We start from the raw sequence: 17,794 nt of genomic DNA, 5'->3' as shown, positions 1-17,794 counted from the left end.
ACTAATTGCACAGTTGGGTGAGAAATCGCGAGACGAAATTTTCGAACCTAATTAGTCCATAATTAGACACTAATTATCAAATACAAACGAAAGCGCTACAGTAACCAAAACCAAAAAATTTTGCCAACTAAACACGCCACCAACATCTCTCTCTGTCCTCGGCATCGTGTGCAACACGGTCTTCTCAGATATATGAGAATGGTTTGGGTAGGATCGAACGCTTCATTGCAAGTTTGCAACACAAGATCATATATGCTTTCCATAGCTCTGCAGTTGGTAGTCACTCCGGATTTACAGTTACTTACAAACGAATTGAGCAGCTTTTTTTTTTTTTTTTTTTTGCCTTACACTGCCCTTAACAAATCTGTTCAGCAGTATGTGATCGGTTGCATGTGTGTCAACTGTCAACTCGTATAGCCGTATATGCCACAGTACAAAATCAAATTTTGTGTTGATTTAACTTATATTCACTTATTACTGAAATCTCTTTATGTACAGAAGATGCTGAGAGCCCATCAAACAAGCATTGAATCTCGGCTGGAAAGTTAACTCAATTCGAAGAAAGGCACAACATTTTTGCTGCAACATGACCATTCGAGGAGGCCGAGGCAACAGGCTTTGCACAATGTCCTCGAGTTTCCACCTTTAAGCCCAGAAGCTGAGAAGCATCTGTTATGCACTCGTGAGCCTGTCGCTGATGTATTCTATTGGTTTGGCTCGGGCTGAGGTGAGATAGGTGATTCTGGTGGTGCCACCGCAAATTGCATTGTTCTTCCGTTCCGGTGCAGAATGATCGCCACTTCCGTTGGCAATAGCATTGCTTCTTCCTGACATATCAAAATGAACAACATGAACCATGTGTTCTTAATTGGTATGGCAATTTGGCATAAAGACTCCACGTAGCCCAACCCACGCACTTAATGGGGTACAAAACTACTGAAATTTGAACCAGACAATGAATGATCAAACTTTTCTGACCTAGAAATCTCATGTTTGATCAGAAAGGACAAATATGGTCATCCCAAGATCCCAACCCCCAAGTTCAAACACGGATATGTAATCTACCAAAGGGGAAAAATCTTAGGTTGCTTAACTGTTGGTATACTCCCTCCGACGACAAAAGGAGTCAAAAGAATTGAAGTTTGACCAAAGTTATATAGAAAAAAAAAACTAATTTATGATACAAGTATCATCGAATTAATTATGAAATATATTTTCATAGTAAACCTAGTTAGAGATACAAATGTTAATACTATTCACTATAAACTTAGTCAAAATTAAGTTAGTTTGACTTGCACAAATAGAGGGAGTATTATTCAATGCCATGCTAGGTATGAATAGAGTTGTGGAATTCTTTTTCCTCAAGAGTCAAGACAGTAAACACATGTGTCGGTGCGAAAAGTGACCCACAAATAAATATTTATAGTTTTACCATGCGTTAGTGATCGAATGTGGCCTAGCACTCGATGACACAGGGTTTATACTGGTTCAGGCAACGTGCTCTACGTCCAGTTTCAGTCGGTCGGAGACTTTATTTCTGAGCTCAGGTGCTCGAAGTTTGCTGTGGGGTTACAAACGAGTAGAAATAAGATGAGGGATGTTAAAGGCCCGATCGGACTCTGAACTGAAGGGCCGAGAGTAACAGGGGCTCTAACGTGCGCTAAGTATTGAAGCGTATGCTCTGTGTAGCTTTAGAGTTCTAGAGCTATTGTGCTATTCAAGTTCTCAGATCCTCGAGTGCTCGAATCGTCTAGCTTCTCTTTTTGAGAAGAGCCGGAGAGCCGGTGTCCGAATAGCCAGAGCGCTCATCCCCTTTTATAGTCGAAGGGGATGGGCTCTTACAAGTCAGAGAACGAGAGAGAATGTATACGTGTGCTACCTAGTCTTGTTGCCCACGCTGTCGGGTACGAGCCGGTTGTCGGCACCCACAATATTGTTTATATCCAGATGCATGTGGCAGGCTCTACCGTGTTCGTCTGGTATGACAAATGACGGCGCCTACAATACTGTTTGGGTTCTGACACGCTTGTAAGGTTGGATAGTGACTATCTGGCATGGATAGGTGACACCGTCCTACAGGTGCACAGGGTATGGTAGGGTACGGTCCTCGGTATTGCGGTTTGACTTGAGCGCCTTACCTTATCTGCTCCGCCTAATCCCCAGGCCCTTACCGAGCGGGCGCCCCCGATCGGTTGTTCCCAGTCGGCCCCGACCGTGTCGATCGGAAAAAGCTACATGCAGAGGTTCGGCGTATCCCTAGTCGGAAAAGGAGGTCGGAGTCAGACCATGTCCCGTCCTTGGCCAGGCCTTCCGGTCAGGGACCGGATCGTTCTCCCGGCCTGTCATTAGGTATCTGGGCCGGCCCGGGAGACGCACGTTGTCGCTACGCCGTCTGCTGCATCGAGTTTTTGTTGAGAAACTGGCCCATTGGAGACCCTGGGTTTATGAACCCGACAGGAGCCCCCGAACCCTTTTGGGACTTCTGTGAAGTCATGAATGGGTTGTTTACACTCGTTTTACGAGCGCACCCGGTGGATGTAAGATCGTGGGTTGCCATCGGACGAGACGGAGCGCAAACTCGAAGTGTCGAGCGCAGCCGAGGGGTCGAGCGAGACGGAGCGCCAACCCAAGTGTCGGGCGAGACGGAGCGCCAGCCAAGTGTTGGGCGTGGTCGAGGGGTCGGGCGAGATGGAGCGCTAACCCAGGTGTCGGGAGCGACCGAGGGGTCGGGCGAGACGGAGCGTGTCGAGCGGGGCCGAGGGGTCGGGCGAGACGGAGCGTCAATCTAGGTGTCGGGCGCGGCCGAGGGGTTGGGCGAGACGGAGCAACCCAAGTGTCGGGCGTGGCCGAGGGGTCGGGCGAGACGAAGCACCAACCCAAATGTCGGGCGCGGTCGAGGGGTCGGGCGAGACGGAGCGCCAACCCAAGTGTCGGGCACAGCCGAGGGGTCGGTCTAGTTTCCTGCGTTACCCCGTCCGCGGTTTCCGCAACCGGAGGGGTTGAGATAACATCGCTTGACTCGATGGCTCGAGCGACGCGCTCGGTGAGCTTAATAACGGGTAAGTCCGTGTGGAATCCGGGTCCGTCGTTCGTAACGGGATCGGCATAGCCCTCATGTGGCATTCCACTGCTCCTTAACCTGCCTCCCGGCAGATGCCCAAGCCGTTGCGGAGACCGACTCAGGTGGCCCGATGGCCTCCCCTCGATGGAGATTCTGTGGGCATGACTCGAGGTCAGGATCGAACGAGAAGGTCGAGATGACCCTGTCCACGTCGGGCGAGGGCCACTGGGGCTCATTTGTGTTTTCTCCCCTAGCTCTGTTTGACGCGAGGCGGCCTCAAGCCCTTTGCGGGTCGGCCTTCGAACCTCAATCGATCGTCGCTCATATCGAATGAGGCGACTACCGCTTCGTGACACAACACGAAGCGTTGTGATGCAACAACTTCATATGTAATGCTTGAATGTATGGGATGAATGTATGAATGCAGGCATGAGAATGGATGAATGAATGATTATACACTAGAAAACAAAAAGGGGGTTCGGTAAGGTTACCTCGATGGCTCGAGTGACGGGTCTGGGAGCTCCTATCGGATATGTCCGAATGGGATCCGTGTCCGTCGTTCGTGAAGGGGTCGGTATAACCCGCATGAGGCATCCCACCGCTCCTTACCTGTCTTTCGACAGCCGCCCAAGCCGTCCGATCGACTCAGGTGACCCGTTGACCTCTCCTCGATGGAGATTCCGTTGGTGGACCCTTCCAAATCCTGCCTGGGAAGGCGAAGGATCGTTTGCATGCAGTTGCACCTTATTTCTCAAGCCCGGGTGCAGTAGTGGTGGCGGCGATCCCCGTGGTGACGGCGGAGGTCGGGTCGGAGGTGACTCTCGTGGTCCCTCCCCCAACAGTTGAGTAGGAGAGGAGGGAAACCAGGCTCCCTGCCTCGCCTGGCGGAGGAGCGCACGGTTCGCCCGCCTGGTCAGAGCTAGAGGGGTTAGGAGGAAACGCGGCCAGGCCAGAGGTAGTGCATCCGTCGACGAGCCGTAGAGTCCTAGCGATGGACATCCCCTTCTCCGGCTAGGAAGATACCAGGGTGAAGCCGCCGGTCATCCCGCCGTCCCGAGAGCTGGTGATGATCCAGTCGTCGCATGATACTGCAATGGCTGGATCTTCCAGCAGGTCGGGGGCGACCCGCGAGCTGGTGTGGCCTTGCCCCGGTTCGTCCTTCGTGACGATTGAGTCCGATCTCGTCCTTACCAAGGCGAGGCTCAAGGAGGCCTTGGAGAGGGTTGAACTCGTCCATCAGACCGTGACAGTCGACCTGCCACGCGTTGCAGAGGTAAGTTCTCTGTGTTTTTGGTGTTGTCCTTGACACCTTGGCCTTTCAATAGTTGTCTCAGCATGCCTGCTTCTTGTCTCATATGATTTGGAGATGATGTCAATTCGTAAGTCCCGATTTCTTCGGGAGGAGCACGATCGAATCGAGCAGGAAGCGATGGCGTCGCGGCGGGTTAACGAGCTCAGGCACCAGCTGGAGTCCGTCCACCGTGAGTCCTAAGACCGGGCGGCCGAGGAGACGGGAGCACGGGCGACGAAGCTACGTGCGGTCGAGCGGGCGACTGCTGCCGAGCGAGAACTTGACGCGGTGAAGGTCCACTTGGCGAAGACCGAGGCGGCGCTTCAAAAGTCCTTGGAGGCTCTAGAGGCGAAGTGGAAGGCCCGGTTGGACGCCGAACAAGAAGTGGTTGCGCTCCGGGGGCAGATGCTCGGGGTAGAGGAGTCGAAAACTCGATTGCTCGAGAGGGTGACCCGGCAAGAGGAAGGGCTCTCCATTCTCGAAAGCCGCGCCTTGGTACGTGCCTGTTCCGCCCTCGGTTGATACCTTGATTTTTCCTTTGCTTCTGAATTTGTCGTCTTTTTCCAGAACTGGGTGGAAAGATCAGCTCTCTAGAGCAAGAGCTGGAGATGGTCAAAGCAGCGGTCGGTCGAGGGCGCGGAGGCGCTAGCCCAATCCCTTGAGGAGCGTCGCGCTCTCGAGGGGGAGCTCGACTAGATTCGCAACATCGCGCAGGTGGTCGTCTCCGAGGTGTTCAGGTCAGGATCGAGCACCAGTACGCCCATCGTCCAGGTGGCGAAGGTCCCGAATGAAGTTCGGGCGCTCATCTCCGACAGCATGTTCTATGGAACAACGGGGGTGTTGACCACAGTGGCGACCCATCACCCCGATCTAGACTTCGCGGCCATCTGCAAAGGATATGCCGACGGGTGGAGCGCAGACGAAATCCATGCGCTAGGGGAGAGTTTGGTGCCACACGCACAGAGGGCTGCCGAGCAGGTCACCGCGCAGTGGGTGATGGAGGCCCGTTCGTCCGTGGCTGAAGACGTGCGCCGGGACGATGTCGTCCAGCCTTTGGTGGGAATGGAGACCGGGTCGGAGGCGAGCATCGTCCTGCCCCCAACAGAGCTGAATGTCGTCCCGACTGAAAGCGAGCTGCCTTCGTCTTTGTCAACCGTACTGACAGTCGATGACGCCGGGAGGCCATAATAGAGTTTAGAGTAGAAATAGTCAGTTCATGTAAGAGATGAGTTAGCCCCTGTATGAATAGCTTTACATTCGTGAATATTCTAAGTTTGTTTTGTGATGAAATCAGTCGTGAGGGGAAGCTTGTCCCATCCATCCTTGTTTTACCCAGTGTAGCTTTGTTTTTTGTCCTTTCTTTTTCGCACCTGCCCGTTGACCCATAGGCTGCAACCTTAAGAACTCGAGCGTGGCCCGCAAGGCTCAGCTGCTCGTAACCGTAGGTCGTGGCGGGGTGTGATCGGTCGGGAGGTTAAAACGCAAGTTACATAGGGTAATCAAAGGAACGGAATGCCCTTTCGTTTGGGCAAAAAATATTACTATATGATAGTTAAAGAGGAGGGTGGTATCGCACCTCCGTGGAGTCCCCAAGCAACCCAGGCCGAGAGTGCTCGGGCTGGGGTACTGTAGGAGCAAACGTTGAATGGAAAGAGAATGGTAAGACCGAGTTTTAAGAGAAGAAACGACGTAACTGTTCGATGTTCCATGTGTTGGTGAGAACGTAGTCGTTGTCGTCCTTCAGCCGGTAGACGCCCGACCGGATCACCTCGATCACCGTGTAGGGTCCTTCCCATGGTGGAGAGAGTTTATGTTTCTCTTTGGTTGACTAGGTCCTTCGGAGTACAAGGTCACCGACCTCGAGGATCCTCTCCTGATTTTTCTTTCATGGTACCTGCGGAGAGTTTGCTGGTAACAAGCGAAGCAGATGACGGTCATCTCACGAGCCTCCTCGAGCAGGTCGACCGCATCCCGCTGAGCCTCCGCGGCTCGATCTCGGTCGAAGGCCTTTACTCTTGGGGCGCCGTGATCAAGGTCGAAGGGCAATACTGCTTCGACTCCGTATGCGAGGAAGAAAGGGGTGAACCTTGTGGACCGGTTTGGCGTCGTTCTTAGGCTCCAGAGGATCGCTAGAACCTCTGCAGCCCATCGTCCAACATACTTCTTGAGTCGGTCGAAGATGCGGGGCTTGAGTCCTTGAAGGACCATGCCATTGGCTCGCTCGACCTAACCGTTGGTACGCGGGTGCCCGACCGAGGCCCAATCGATCCTGATGCCATATCCGTCACAGAAGTCTAGGAACTTTTCCCGGTAAAGTTTGTTTCGTGGTCGGTGATGATACAATTTGGAATACCAAACCGATAGATGATGTCGATGAAGAACTTGACCGTCTCTTCCGAGCGGATATTGGTGATGGGCTTCGCCTCTATCCACTTGGTGAATTTGTCCACCGCTACGAGCAGGTGAGTGAAGCCGCCTGAGGCCTTTTTGAGGGGTCCGACCATGTCGAGGCCTCAGACCACGAATGGCCAGGTGATGGGGATGGTCTGAAGCTCTTGTGCCGGCAGATGAGTTTGCCGAGCATAGAACTGACATCCTTCACACCTGCGGACAACCTCCTCTGCATCTCGCAGCGTAGTGGGCCAGTAAAAACCTTGTCGAAAGGCTTTCCCGACCAGCGACCTCGGGGCCGCGTGATGTCCGCAGATTCCGGCAGACCTCGAGTTGTTTCCCTTGGTCGATCGGGATGCACTTCATGAGTACTCCCGACGGACTTCGCTTGTAAAGCTCGTCATCGATGGCGACGAACGTCTTGACACGTCGAGTGATTCGTCGCGCTTCAGTCCTTTCCGGTGGGAGAACCTCGTCGAGGAGGTAGGCGAGTAGTGGTGCTCTCCAGTCAGCCTGATCGAGTGCCACCATGGCGACGTCGACGGGCGACGTCGTCATATGGAGGCGCCAAGGTCGGAGCCCCCGAGTGTCAGATTGGTGTTGGAGTGTGTCCGGATTGGACCCTCCAGAATACGGGCAGACGGCTCGTGGAGATCGTTGATGAAGACCCCATCTAGAGACGGAACCTGCCTGACAGCCAATTTTGCGAGGAAATCGACGGCATCGTTGTCCTCTCAGGGGACATTATGCAGTTCGATCCCTTGGAACTTGTCCTCAAACTTGCGCACCTCCTGACAGTATGCTGCCATGAGAGGGCTCTTGCATGACTCCTTCATGACTTGGTCGACGACCAACTCCGAGTCGCCGCGGACGTACAGCCGCGCAGCGCTGAGCTCGACGACGATGCGCAGTCCGTTGATGAGGGCCTCGTACTCCGCGGCGTTGTTTGAGGCCGAAAACTGGACACGGATCGCGTAGCGGAGCCTGCTCCCATCCGGGAAGATCAGAACCACTCCAGCCCCGATCCGGGCGCCATAACCGACCTATCGAAGTACATTGTCCAGTACTCGTGGGTGACGTTCGGGGTCGGGAGCTGGACTTCTGTCGATTCGGCGATGAAGTCGACGAGTCCGAGACTTGATAGCGGCGCGAGGGATATACCTAATGTCGTGACCAATGGGCTCGAGAGCCTACTTGGAGATTCGTCCCGCGGCATCACGGTTGCGGATGATGTCTCACAGCGGGTACGAAGTGACGACCATGACCTCGTGGTCGGTGAAGTAGTGCAGGAGCTTCTAGGTCGCTATCAGCGAGGCGTACAGAACTTCTGCACCTGGGGGTATCGAGCCTTGGTGTCGGTGAGTACCTCACCGACAAAGTACACCGACCGTTGAACCTTCAGGGGGCGTCCTGGCTCCCCCCTTTCGACGACGAGGGCGGCACCCACAACGTGATTGTTTACTGCGATGTAGAGGAGGGGTTCTCCCCGTTCGGAAGCGACGAGGACTGGGGCCGACGTCAATGATGCTTTGAGGCTTTTCAAAGCCTGTTGTGCCTCCTTTGACCAGACGAATGCATCTGTCCTCTTAAGAAGTTTATAGAGAGGCATACCTCGTTCCCCTAGTCGGGAGATGAACCGGTTTAGGGCGGCCAAACAGCCGGTGAGCCTCTGTATGCCCTTAACGTTGCATATAGGGCCCATGTTGGAGATGACCACGATTTTTTCGAGGTTGGCTTCGATGCCGCGCTCAGACACGATGTATCCAAGGAGCTTCCCCTTCGAAACTCCGAAAACACATTTTTCGGGATTCAATTTAATATTGAACCTTCGGAGGTTTGTGAATATTATGACCAAATTTGCGATCAGGTCGCTAGCTTGAGCCGTTTTCACCACTACGCCATCTACATAGACGACGATTGTTGGTTTCGGCTGCTCGACTTGGTCAGGCTGGTCGGGTGGGTCGATTTGGTCGGCGAAGCATCGCTGCATGCACTGTTGATAGGTGGCGCCGACGTTCTTCAGACCGAAAGGCATGGTTATGTAGCAGTACGAACTATACGGGGTGATGAATGAAGTCGCGAGCTGGTCGGACTTTCATCGCAATTTGATGGTAGCCTGAGTAGGTATCCAGAAAGAAGAGAATTTCGCATCCTGAGGTGGAGTCGACTATCTGGTCTATGCATGACAAAGGAAAATAATCCTTTAGACACGCCTTGTTGAGGCCAGTATAATCAACACACATTCTCCATTTCCCGGTCTTCTTTTTCACAAGAACAGGATTAGCTGGCCAGTCGAAGTGGTATACATCTTTGATAAACCCAGCTGCTAGGAGTTTGGCGATATCCTCGCTTATGGCCTCGCTCCTCTCGTCGTCAAAGCGACACAAGCGTTGCTTGGTGGGCTTCGAGCCCGAGACGAGGCATAATGCGTGCTCGGCAACCTCCCTTGGTATGCCTGGCATGTCAGAAGATTTTCATGCGAAGACATCGCGATAGACACGTAGAAAGTCGGCGAGCTCGCTTTCCTATTTGGCCGGGAGCTTAGTCCCAATCCGCACCGTCTTAGTCGGGTTGACGGGGTCGATCCCCACCGCCTTGGTTTCCTCGGTCGGGTGGAAGGTACTCAAGGAAGTCGGCTCGTTGCAGTCTGGGACTGCTGGAGTCGACAAATTCCCGAGCTCCGGGAGCTCGGCTGAGTTGATGACGGTCGTGGCGAGCTCGTAATGCTCGCGGTCGCACGTGTAGACGTGCGAAAAGGTGCTACCCAAGTGATGACGCCGTTCGGTCCCGGCATCTTTAACTTGAGGTAGGTGTAATTGGGGATCGCCATGAACTTGGCGTAGCATGGCCGCCCCAAGATGGCGTGGTAGGACCCTGGAAAGTCCACCACCTCGAAGGCGAGGACCTCCGGGCGAAAGTTGGCTCGGTCACCAAACATGACGGGCAGGTCGATCTGCCCGAGCGGGTACGCTTGCGTCCCTGGGATCACGCCGTGGAAGGGAGAGCTCACTGGGCGGAGCTCCGACAGGGGGATACGCATGGCGTCGACGGTGTCGACGTAGAGAATGTTGAGGCTGCTGCCTCCGTCCATCAGCACCTTGGTGAGGCGCTTCTTGCGGACGATGGAATCGACAACGAGCGGGTAGTGACCCAGTCGGGCGACGTGGGAAGGATGGTCTCTCTGATCAAAAGTGATCGGAGAGTCCGACCAGCTAAGGAAAGAGGGGACGGCCATCTCGGCAGCACATGCCTCTCTGTAACGTACCTTGTGCTGTCGCTTGGAGTGGATGGCGTCGGATCCCCCAAAGATCATAAGGCATTCCTCGTGGTCGAGGAAGCCGTCATCATCCTTGTCTGCCGTGCCTCCTTTCTTGGCCGCCTCTTCCTTGCCCTTCCCTTCCTTCGGCTTGCCGGCCGTGGAGTTTGAGCCCAGCATGGGCTCGAGGCGAAGCGCAGGTGTCTCGACGTTGAGGTCGTCGAGTGGCCCAGGGCCGGCGGAGGGTGCTCCTCCTCCAATGGGCGTCAGGACAAGTGCCTCCTCGCGGAGGCAGAGTACAACGAGCTGGTCGGCGACGAAGCCCAGACTTCCGAAGAGGAAGGTCTGGAGTGGCTCGAAGATGAGAGGAACCCACGTCCCAACAGGTGGAAGCGTGGGAAACTCCAGCGAGCCGAAGCTAATCGTATCGCTTGAGCCCGCCATGCCAAAGATGGTGGAAAGATGGGCCATCCAATGACCAAAAGCGTGAACGCACGGCGTCCTCCCCACGGACAACGCCAACTGTCGGTGCGAAAAGTGACCAAGTAAATATTTGTAGTTTTACCGTACGTTGTGATCGGATGTGGCTTAGCACTCGATGACATAGGGTTTATACTGGTTTAGGCAACGTGCCCTACGTCCAGTTTTAGTCGGTCGGAGACTTTATTCCTGAACCTAGAGGCTCGAAGTTTGTTGTGGGATTACAAACGAGTAGGTATAAGAAGGGGGTGTTAAAGGCCCGGTCGGACTCTGACCTAAGGGCCGAGAGTGACATGGGTTCTAACATGCGCTAAGTATTGGAGCATATGCTCTGTGTAACTTTAGAGTTCTAGAGCTATTGTGCTATTCGAGTTCTCAGATCCTCGAGTGCTTGAATCGTCAAGCTTCTCTTTTTGAGGAGAGCCGGAGAGCCAATGTCCGAATAGCCAGAGAGCTCATCTCCTTTTATAGTCGAAGGGGATGGGCTCTTACAAGTCAGAGGAAGAGAGAAAATGTATATGTGTACTACCTAGTCTTGTTGCCCACGCTGTCGGGTACGAACGGTTGTCGACACCCACAATACTGTTTATGTCCAAATGCATGTGGCAGGCTCTACCGTGTTCGCCTGGTATGGCAAATATCGGCGCCTACAATATTGTTTGGGTTCTGACACGCCTGGAAGATTGCATAGTGCCTATCTGGCATGGCCTGGTGGCACCGTCCTGCAGGTGCGCAGGGTATGGCAGGGTACAGTCTTCGGTATTGCAGTTTGACTTGGGTGCCTTACCTTATCTGCTCTGCCCGATCCCCGGGCCCTTACCGAGCAGACATCCCCGATCGATTGTTCCCAGTCGGCCCCGATCGTGTCGGTCGGGGAAGAGCTGCAAGCAGAGGTTCGGCGTATCCCCAGTCGAAAAAGGAGGTTGGAGTCGGACTATATCCCCTCCTTGGCCAGGCCTTCCGGTCGGGGACCGAATCGTTCTCCCGGCCTGTCATTAGGTATCTAGGCCGGGCCGGGAGACACGCGTTGTCGCTACGCCGTCTGCTGGGCCGAGTTTTTGCTGGGAAACGGACCCATTGGGGACCCCAGGTTTATGAACCCGACAACATGAAAGAGAAAAACATCTCCATTAGCACCAAGACACCAACCTGTCTTTGTCTTTGACGCTGCATGATACTAATAGCCCAAGCCATAATATAGCATGGCAGCAAAAATCCAGCTGCTCTCAAAAGAAATAGCTGTCAAATATCAAAGGAGTCAGTGAACTCTACATCGACAAAAAAAATCCATAGGAGATATACAGCCTTTTAATCACTAACCGAGAAAATAGCAGATGCACCATCTTCATCATCACTGTTAGTAATGGTCAGTGTATGCCTCAGGAGCAGAAGGGCCATCAACTGAACAGAGATAGCGACACTTCAATATCACTTAATGTCACATAGTAAAACTGGGAACACTAAAAAAGAAAGAAAAATATATTTGAGCAATAATAACATAAAGAAACCAAAATATCTAAGATGCAACTTTTAGAATTAAATAAGCAGCAAGAGCTTTAGTTGTTGTTTGTGGAGAAAAGGTAAGGGGTCAGGCACAACCGCACAAGGTCCATTGAATAGAAGAGATGTTTGACTTTCCTACAGATTTATTGTCTTGACATAATAGAGGTAAAAGAATACATATATTTCTATAATAGAAAGCACAAAAACTCACAATCAGAAATATAGAGCGGCAAAACGCAGCAGCATTGTTGTTTGTTACAGTATATTCATCATACTCATCTTCAAGTAAACGGTCTTGAGCAGCAGCCATTGCCAATATTCTAGGATGATGTAAATCCAAACGGTTGCCAGAGATGGTCCAATCTCCACCACTAGAGATAATTAAAAAAATGCAAAAATGAGAAACCAACAGAAATTTATAAATTACTGTGTACAAAGACAAAGTTTTTTGATAATCACACAGAAATACCATTCGCATAAACACCAGGATAGAAGGAAAAAAGGTTAGCTTGATGAGTAGAGATAACACACCTTATCTCTATGGTAGTTTCATCATGATGCACCTGGGTTGGGGCAGTGTAACCAGGCTTGTACGACTGATAAACAGAGAATAAAATTCATAATCTATTTACAGCAACAAAGTTTGCAGTCAAATTAGCAAGGAAGCATAAACATCTCTACAAAGGCGAACATAGTGCAGAGAAGGTAATCGGTGAGGATTCAAATTCATGAAAATTATTATTAAATTTATGTTACAAAATCTTTTCAGCTAAAAAAATAGCTTTTCTTATGATGCAAGCTTATGATCCTCTTTTGCTCGTGAAAGGATCCTTGGACGTGAACATCCCCTTTGCTTACAGCAGGCCCTAGTACATCTTGACAGATTAATTACTATGTTTAAACAATAGCTGGAAACATAATAATACCATGCATTAAGACCAGGTGCACCAAAACGTTGTTTAAAATACAAAAAGCAAGACACTTATTTAGCCTAATGAAAAACTTTCAAAGAAAACAAAAGGGGCAAAATCAATCATTTATGTCTTATTTATACAAGAAATAACAAAACCATACATGCATTAGTTTCCATTTTGCTACATTTGGAGTAGTAGCTGAAGGAAACAATTGTTTACCTCATGGCAGATTTCACAGGTTATATCTCCTTTCTCATTGCACCAACGCTGCACACATTCCCTGTGAGCATACTGTACAAACATATGCAGTATAAACAAAATTAGCAAACGGGTTTACACAATGGCTTGCACATATAGGATGGTTAAAGACAAACTTAGGTAAGCAGTTAGACCACTTTTAAACAATAACAATGACCGAAGTCTTCAGTTGAAGGCAACCCACACAAGATACCAAACCCCTGTGACTTGTTTGTGAAGCTTGAAAAGTAGCTAACAACAAGGGAAAAGGATGTCCTATTCTTTAAGCAACATCGACAATTAAACCAAGCATGCAACTACTTTGTGCAACTACTTTTTCATGAAAATATCAAGGGAAAAAGGATATACACTTATACTAGCATCACTTTGTGCAACTACTTTTTCATGAAAATATCATGAACCACAGCACCAAACAGGTTTTTGTATCACAAAAAAGTGAAGAGGAACCTCATATGGAGATGTATCTGAAAAGCCAGAACATCTCAAGTAACAACTTATACTGAGCACATTAGTTAGCAACCAGCATGGGATCCAACAGCTATGTTATGTCCTAACAAAGATTCAGGTTTAAGTCTCAATGTGATATTTTGCTTGCATTTTTTATACTTAGATTTAAGAATTTATCATCTATCATCTATGAATTGACAATAGAATGAACCAGAGGCAAACAGCATAAGCAACATGGAATGGGCCCAGAGTTTCTGGTTCGAATGAAGAGAAATAAGGCAGCACGCACCTTGAGGCTGCCGCTGCAAGCGCAGGGGCTCTCGAGGTTCTTTGCGAGGTCCTCCTCCTGGCAAATGCGGCACTCCACCATCCCAATCAGCGCCTCCGTTTCCTCCTTGCCGCCGGACACCAACTCCGCTGCCTCACCGACTCGGGACGCTACGAGCTCCCCAACATCCACCGCGACATGATCCCCCATGTGAGCAAAGCAAATCGCCCCCAAAAATTTCACGCCAAACAGCACAAACCTCTGGAGGATCTCGTGCCCTGCCATCCAACGAACCCAGGGAATCATCAGAACGGGCCCAACCACCTTCGATCAAATGTAATGAAGGGGGGACAAAATTGACACTAAAACCCTAGAAATTTCGTTTCGGGGGGATGAACCGAAGTCGAAGACGAGCGGATTTGGGCGATTCCTGGGTCGAATCGAAGCCCTCGCCTCGATAAATCCCACGAAACGCAAGGTCCGGAAACGATTACCGACGAACAGGGACGAAATGGGAGGAAAGGCAGGGGCTTGTACCTCGGCGAATGAGCTGCGAGAAAGGCACGCACTTCCTCTTCCGAAATATCTCTCACGAGAAGAGAAGGAAAAAAAACGGGGGTGGGGTGGGGGGGTGGCGGGGGGCGCTATTTGCCGCACTTCCTTCGCGTTCCTCCCGCGTGGTGGCCTCGCGGCGTTTTTATCGTTCGCCGCGTGACGGAGCCGTCAGCTCGCCGGTGGGCATCGTTCTCTCTTGTGACTGAGCTCAGACGCACCAGACGGCGTGGGAATTACGTATCTGACATGTGCCTCCCGCCGTTGCTGGTCCCAGGTGACAGTGGGAATGTGTGTAAGGTCATGTTTAGTTTGCAAAAAATTTTACCTTCTATAGTAAAAGAGTATGTTTGACACATATATAGAGTACTAAATGTAGACGAAAAAAAACTAATTACACAGTTCTTGGCGAAATCACCAGACGAATCTTTTAAGCCTAATTAGTCCATGAAAAGCCTTAAGTGCTACAGTACCCCACATGTGCTAATGACCGATTAATTAGTATCATTAGATTCGTCTCGCAGTTTTCTGATGGGTTCTATAATTTATTTTTTTATTAGTATCTAAAAACATCTCCCGACATCCTTCCAACATATCCGATGTGACACCCAAAAATTTTTACCTCTCCAATTAAACACACCCTAAATCTGTTGACGTACCTGTGGAAAACAGGCATTTCGGATTCCGGCTTGGACATTATCCAGAATCCATTAATAGATCCCTGACGGGTAGTATTTGCTAACTACCCACAGCAGATGCACCCCGTCCCGCGCTGGTGATATGTGAATGAATGGTTGTTAAAAAGCTGTGTGCCTGCATCTGTTGCTCTAAAAGATGTGGAAATAACCGCTCTGTGGTGTCAAAAAAAACTTGTTACAGTCAGCTATAGTATGGCGATTATTGGGTGATGGTGTCCACGTATGGAGGCCGCCACAAGAGATGATGGCATGTAGAAGTGGTTGCCTGCATATGTGGCGGCAGGTGGTCCCATACTCCTATATTGTGGCTGGCCATTTCGGTACGAGTTAGCTTTTTATTGGAAACGGAAGATCCAACGTTACTTTTTTTTCTATTCTCGATGAGGTGCCAAGGTTGTTGAATGATGTGATGTATACAACCGAATCGTATAGGATGTGGACATTATGGTAACGGTTAGAGACAATTGCTCACATATCAACTTAGGATGTGTTTGGTTCACTTCCTCGTCAAGCCTGGCTAGCAAAACTAAGACATGCTAGTTCTACTAGCTTTAGCCAATGCAAGCAGCATATGTTTGGTTGCCTGTAGTACCTAAGCCTGGATAGGAATCAGTGTGTTTGGTTGCCTGGTTTAGTTTGCATAGCATCATCTCTTCTACCAATTGGTAAAGTTTACCTCTCTGAGGACTTAGGTCGAAGGCACATCGGCGAGCAAGGCAACAGGCGGCGATTCGTCCTCCTCCATCGACCAGCACGGGACTCCTCCACATGAGCCATGCGGCAGCGCGACACCACCTCCGCCAGCGAACGAGCACGGCGACACCACCTAGGCTACTACGCACCTAAGATGCGAGCTCTACTACGTAGAGCGCGGTGATAGGGGCGCTAGGCAGGTCGCGTTGCCCCACTGCGTGCCCGACGGTGGCGACGCGACCGAGGCGGTTGCTGCGGAGGCCACCGCCGCCGCCTCCCTCTACAGCTGCACGCCCTGCACGGACACCCGGTTGAACCGATGCAAGCTTCTCGATGAGCGCCGCGGAGAGGAACGATGGGGAGGCGGGCGGCGGATGGGTCGACGTCGATGGGAAGTTGGTGCGCGCACGTGGCGTCGTCAGGCGGTGGGATGAAGTGGAGGAGGAGGAGCAGGGCTCATTCGGGCAGATCTAGAGGAGGTGGAGAGGTTCGACGGGTGGTGGGGTGGAGGAGGAGGAGGAGGGCTCGCCAGGAGGATCTTCTGGAGGAGGAGGAGGACCGAAGCCGAAGGAAGGGAAGAAGACCGGCGGTGACGGGAACGGCCACTCGCCCCTGGCCAGGCCAGGCTCCATGAGAACGCCCGATTCGAACGTTTCTAGCAAGCCACCAAGGGCTTATTTGGTTGGGTGGCTAACCCCCAATCAGGCTCCAAATAGCCAACTTCCAGCTGTTTGGTTGTCTGTAAACAGCCCGAAGCAAGGCCTAGCTAAGCCACATTGGATGCCCTAGCCGGGCTCCAGAAAAACGAGTTGGGGATCCGTTTTTCACTGGCCAGGCTTGGCGAGCCCGTCGGTGGCCTCGGATGTGAATCGCGTCACCTCCCTCGCTTCTTTCCAGCCCCGCCCCCGCCCCCTGCCGCAGCCATCGTCGTTGAGCACTCCGACCATGCCCCCGGCGTTGAGGTCTTATGGCACCGGCGGGATTCGGACTCAAGGAGCACGACGGGATCTGGAGACTTGAGCAGCGGCGGCTCTACACGCACCTGCACGCACCAGCAGTTGGACTTGACCACGGCGCCGGAGCTCCCACGAGCGTAGGTCCATGCGCTGGCTAGGCTCCACGCGTCGTGCGCCGTGCACCAGGTAGAGCTCCAGCACATGTTGTTCAAGGCCGCGTGGCGCTCGTGTCCTCCACGGCCGCCGAGCAGGACGAGCTCCAGCGGCACTACCACTCCCTTCTGCTGCTCCTCCACCACCAGGCTGCTGCAAGTTCGAGCCTCCATGCTGCTAGCATCCTGTCGGTAGGAGGAGGAGGATGCTCTGCTACTGCTGATGTCACGGTCATCAAGTGAACAGGGGATGTTGTTGGACTATCAACTTTGTCAACATTCTATAAACAATAATGAATAAATGTGGAACTGCATTATTGCTCGTATGCATTGATGATTCTATGAACTGCGCCACCCTTCCTCTCGGGAGGCATCGGCCGGTTCGATTGGCCATGGCCTCTGCTCTCCTCCGCTCTGTCTGCCTGCCTTAAAGGTGTTCGACGAATTGCTTCAAAGGTGGTGAAGTTACATGCCCAAAGAAGAGGTGACTCTATCCAAGCCAAATGAGGCAACCAAACAAACTAGTTGGTAGCCAGACTTAGATAGTGTAGGCAACTAAACAAGTCTATTTTGGCTTGCTGAAGGCAGTCTTAGGCTAGCCTGGCTTATTTCATATCCAGGCTAGAAGGAAACCAGGTAACCAAACACACCCAAAATCTGTATGAAATGGGCTTGTGAAAGCCTGGCTACCAGGCTAAGCAGGGAACCAAACAAAGCCCACGTTGTATTATGGAAGCCTAGCTAGGGCCTAGGCTAGGGAACCAAACACACCCTTAGTGACTTGCAGCGGGGCATGGCGGCTAGTTATGCTTATTAGGAGCTAGTTTGGTGTGGGACAATGTCAATAAGTGCACAAGCGGCCAGGCTTGAAGTC

The 17,794-nt window shown here is 51.7% G+C and overlaps 1 protein-coding gene across 6 annotated transcripts; it reads right to left on the bottom strand.

The window, feature by feature from the left end:
- Nucleotides 1-312: 312 nt before the first annotated feature.
- On the bottom strand, nucleotides 313-14,498 carry LOC136467214 (uncharacterized). Of its 6 annotated transcripts, none has more exons than XM_066465816.1 (8): nucleotides 14,407-14,498; nucleotides 13,891-14,147; nucleotides 13,116-13,187; nucleotides 12,514-12,578; nucleotides 12,194-12,353; nucleotides 11,800-11,880; nucleotides 11,629-11,718; nucleotides 315-827 (listed from the first exon to the last, which is right to left on the bottom strand). In XM_066465816.1, exons 2-8 carry the CDS (start codon nucleotides 14,077-14,079, stop codon nucleotides 705-707), a joined length of 780 nt encoding a protein of 259 aa, XP_066321913.1. In that variant the 5' UTR covers nucleotides 14,080-14,147; nucleotides 14,407-14,498; the 3' UTR covers nucleotides 315-704. The 6 variants fall into 6 exon arrangements, 5 of the variants coding, with proteins under 5 accessions (XP_066321911.1, XP_066321913.1, XP_066321914.1 ...); XM_066465817.1 differs by lacking the exon at nucleotides 14,407-14,498 and adding an exon at nucleotides 14,239-14,400; XM_066465818.1 differs by lacking the exon at nucleotides 14,407-14,498 and adding an exon at nucleotides 14,268-14,284.
- Nucleotides 14,499-17,794: the final 3,296 nt, after the last annotated feature.

Source organism: Miscanthus floridulus, chromosome 7, assembly GCF_019320115.1.
Source record: "Miscanthus floridulus cultivar M001 chromosome 7, ASM1932011v1, whole genome shotgun sequence".
NCBI classification, from domain to species: Eukaryota; Viridiplantae; Streptophyta; class Magnoliopsida; order Poales; family Poaceae; genus Miscanthus; species Miscanthus floridulus.
The sequence above is the reverse complement of the archived record's forward strand: the minus strand, read 5'-3'. Positions and strand labels throughout refer to the sequence as shown.

Bases quoted from the DNA above. Each gene is read 5' to 3' on its own strand.
- LOC136467214 (XM_066465813.1), bottom strand. From the start codon at position 14,175: ATGATTCCCTGGGTTCGTTGGATGGCAGGGCACGAGATCCTCCAGAGG. The intron at 11,881-12,193 runs GTGAGTTTTTGT...ATCTCTGTTCAG, and splicing joins GCCGCTCTATATTTCTGATT to TTGATGGCCCTTCTGCTCCT. The intron at 11,719-11,799 runs GTTAGTGATTAA...GATATTTGACAG, and splicing joins GTGCATCTGCTATTTTCTCG to CTATTTCTTTTGAGAGCAGC.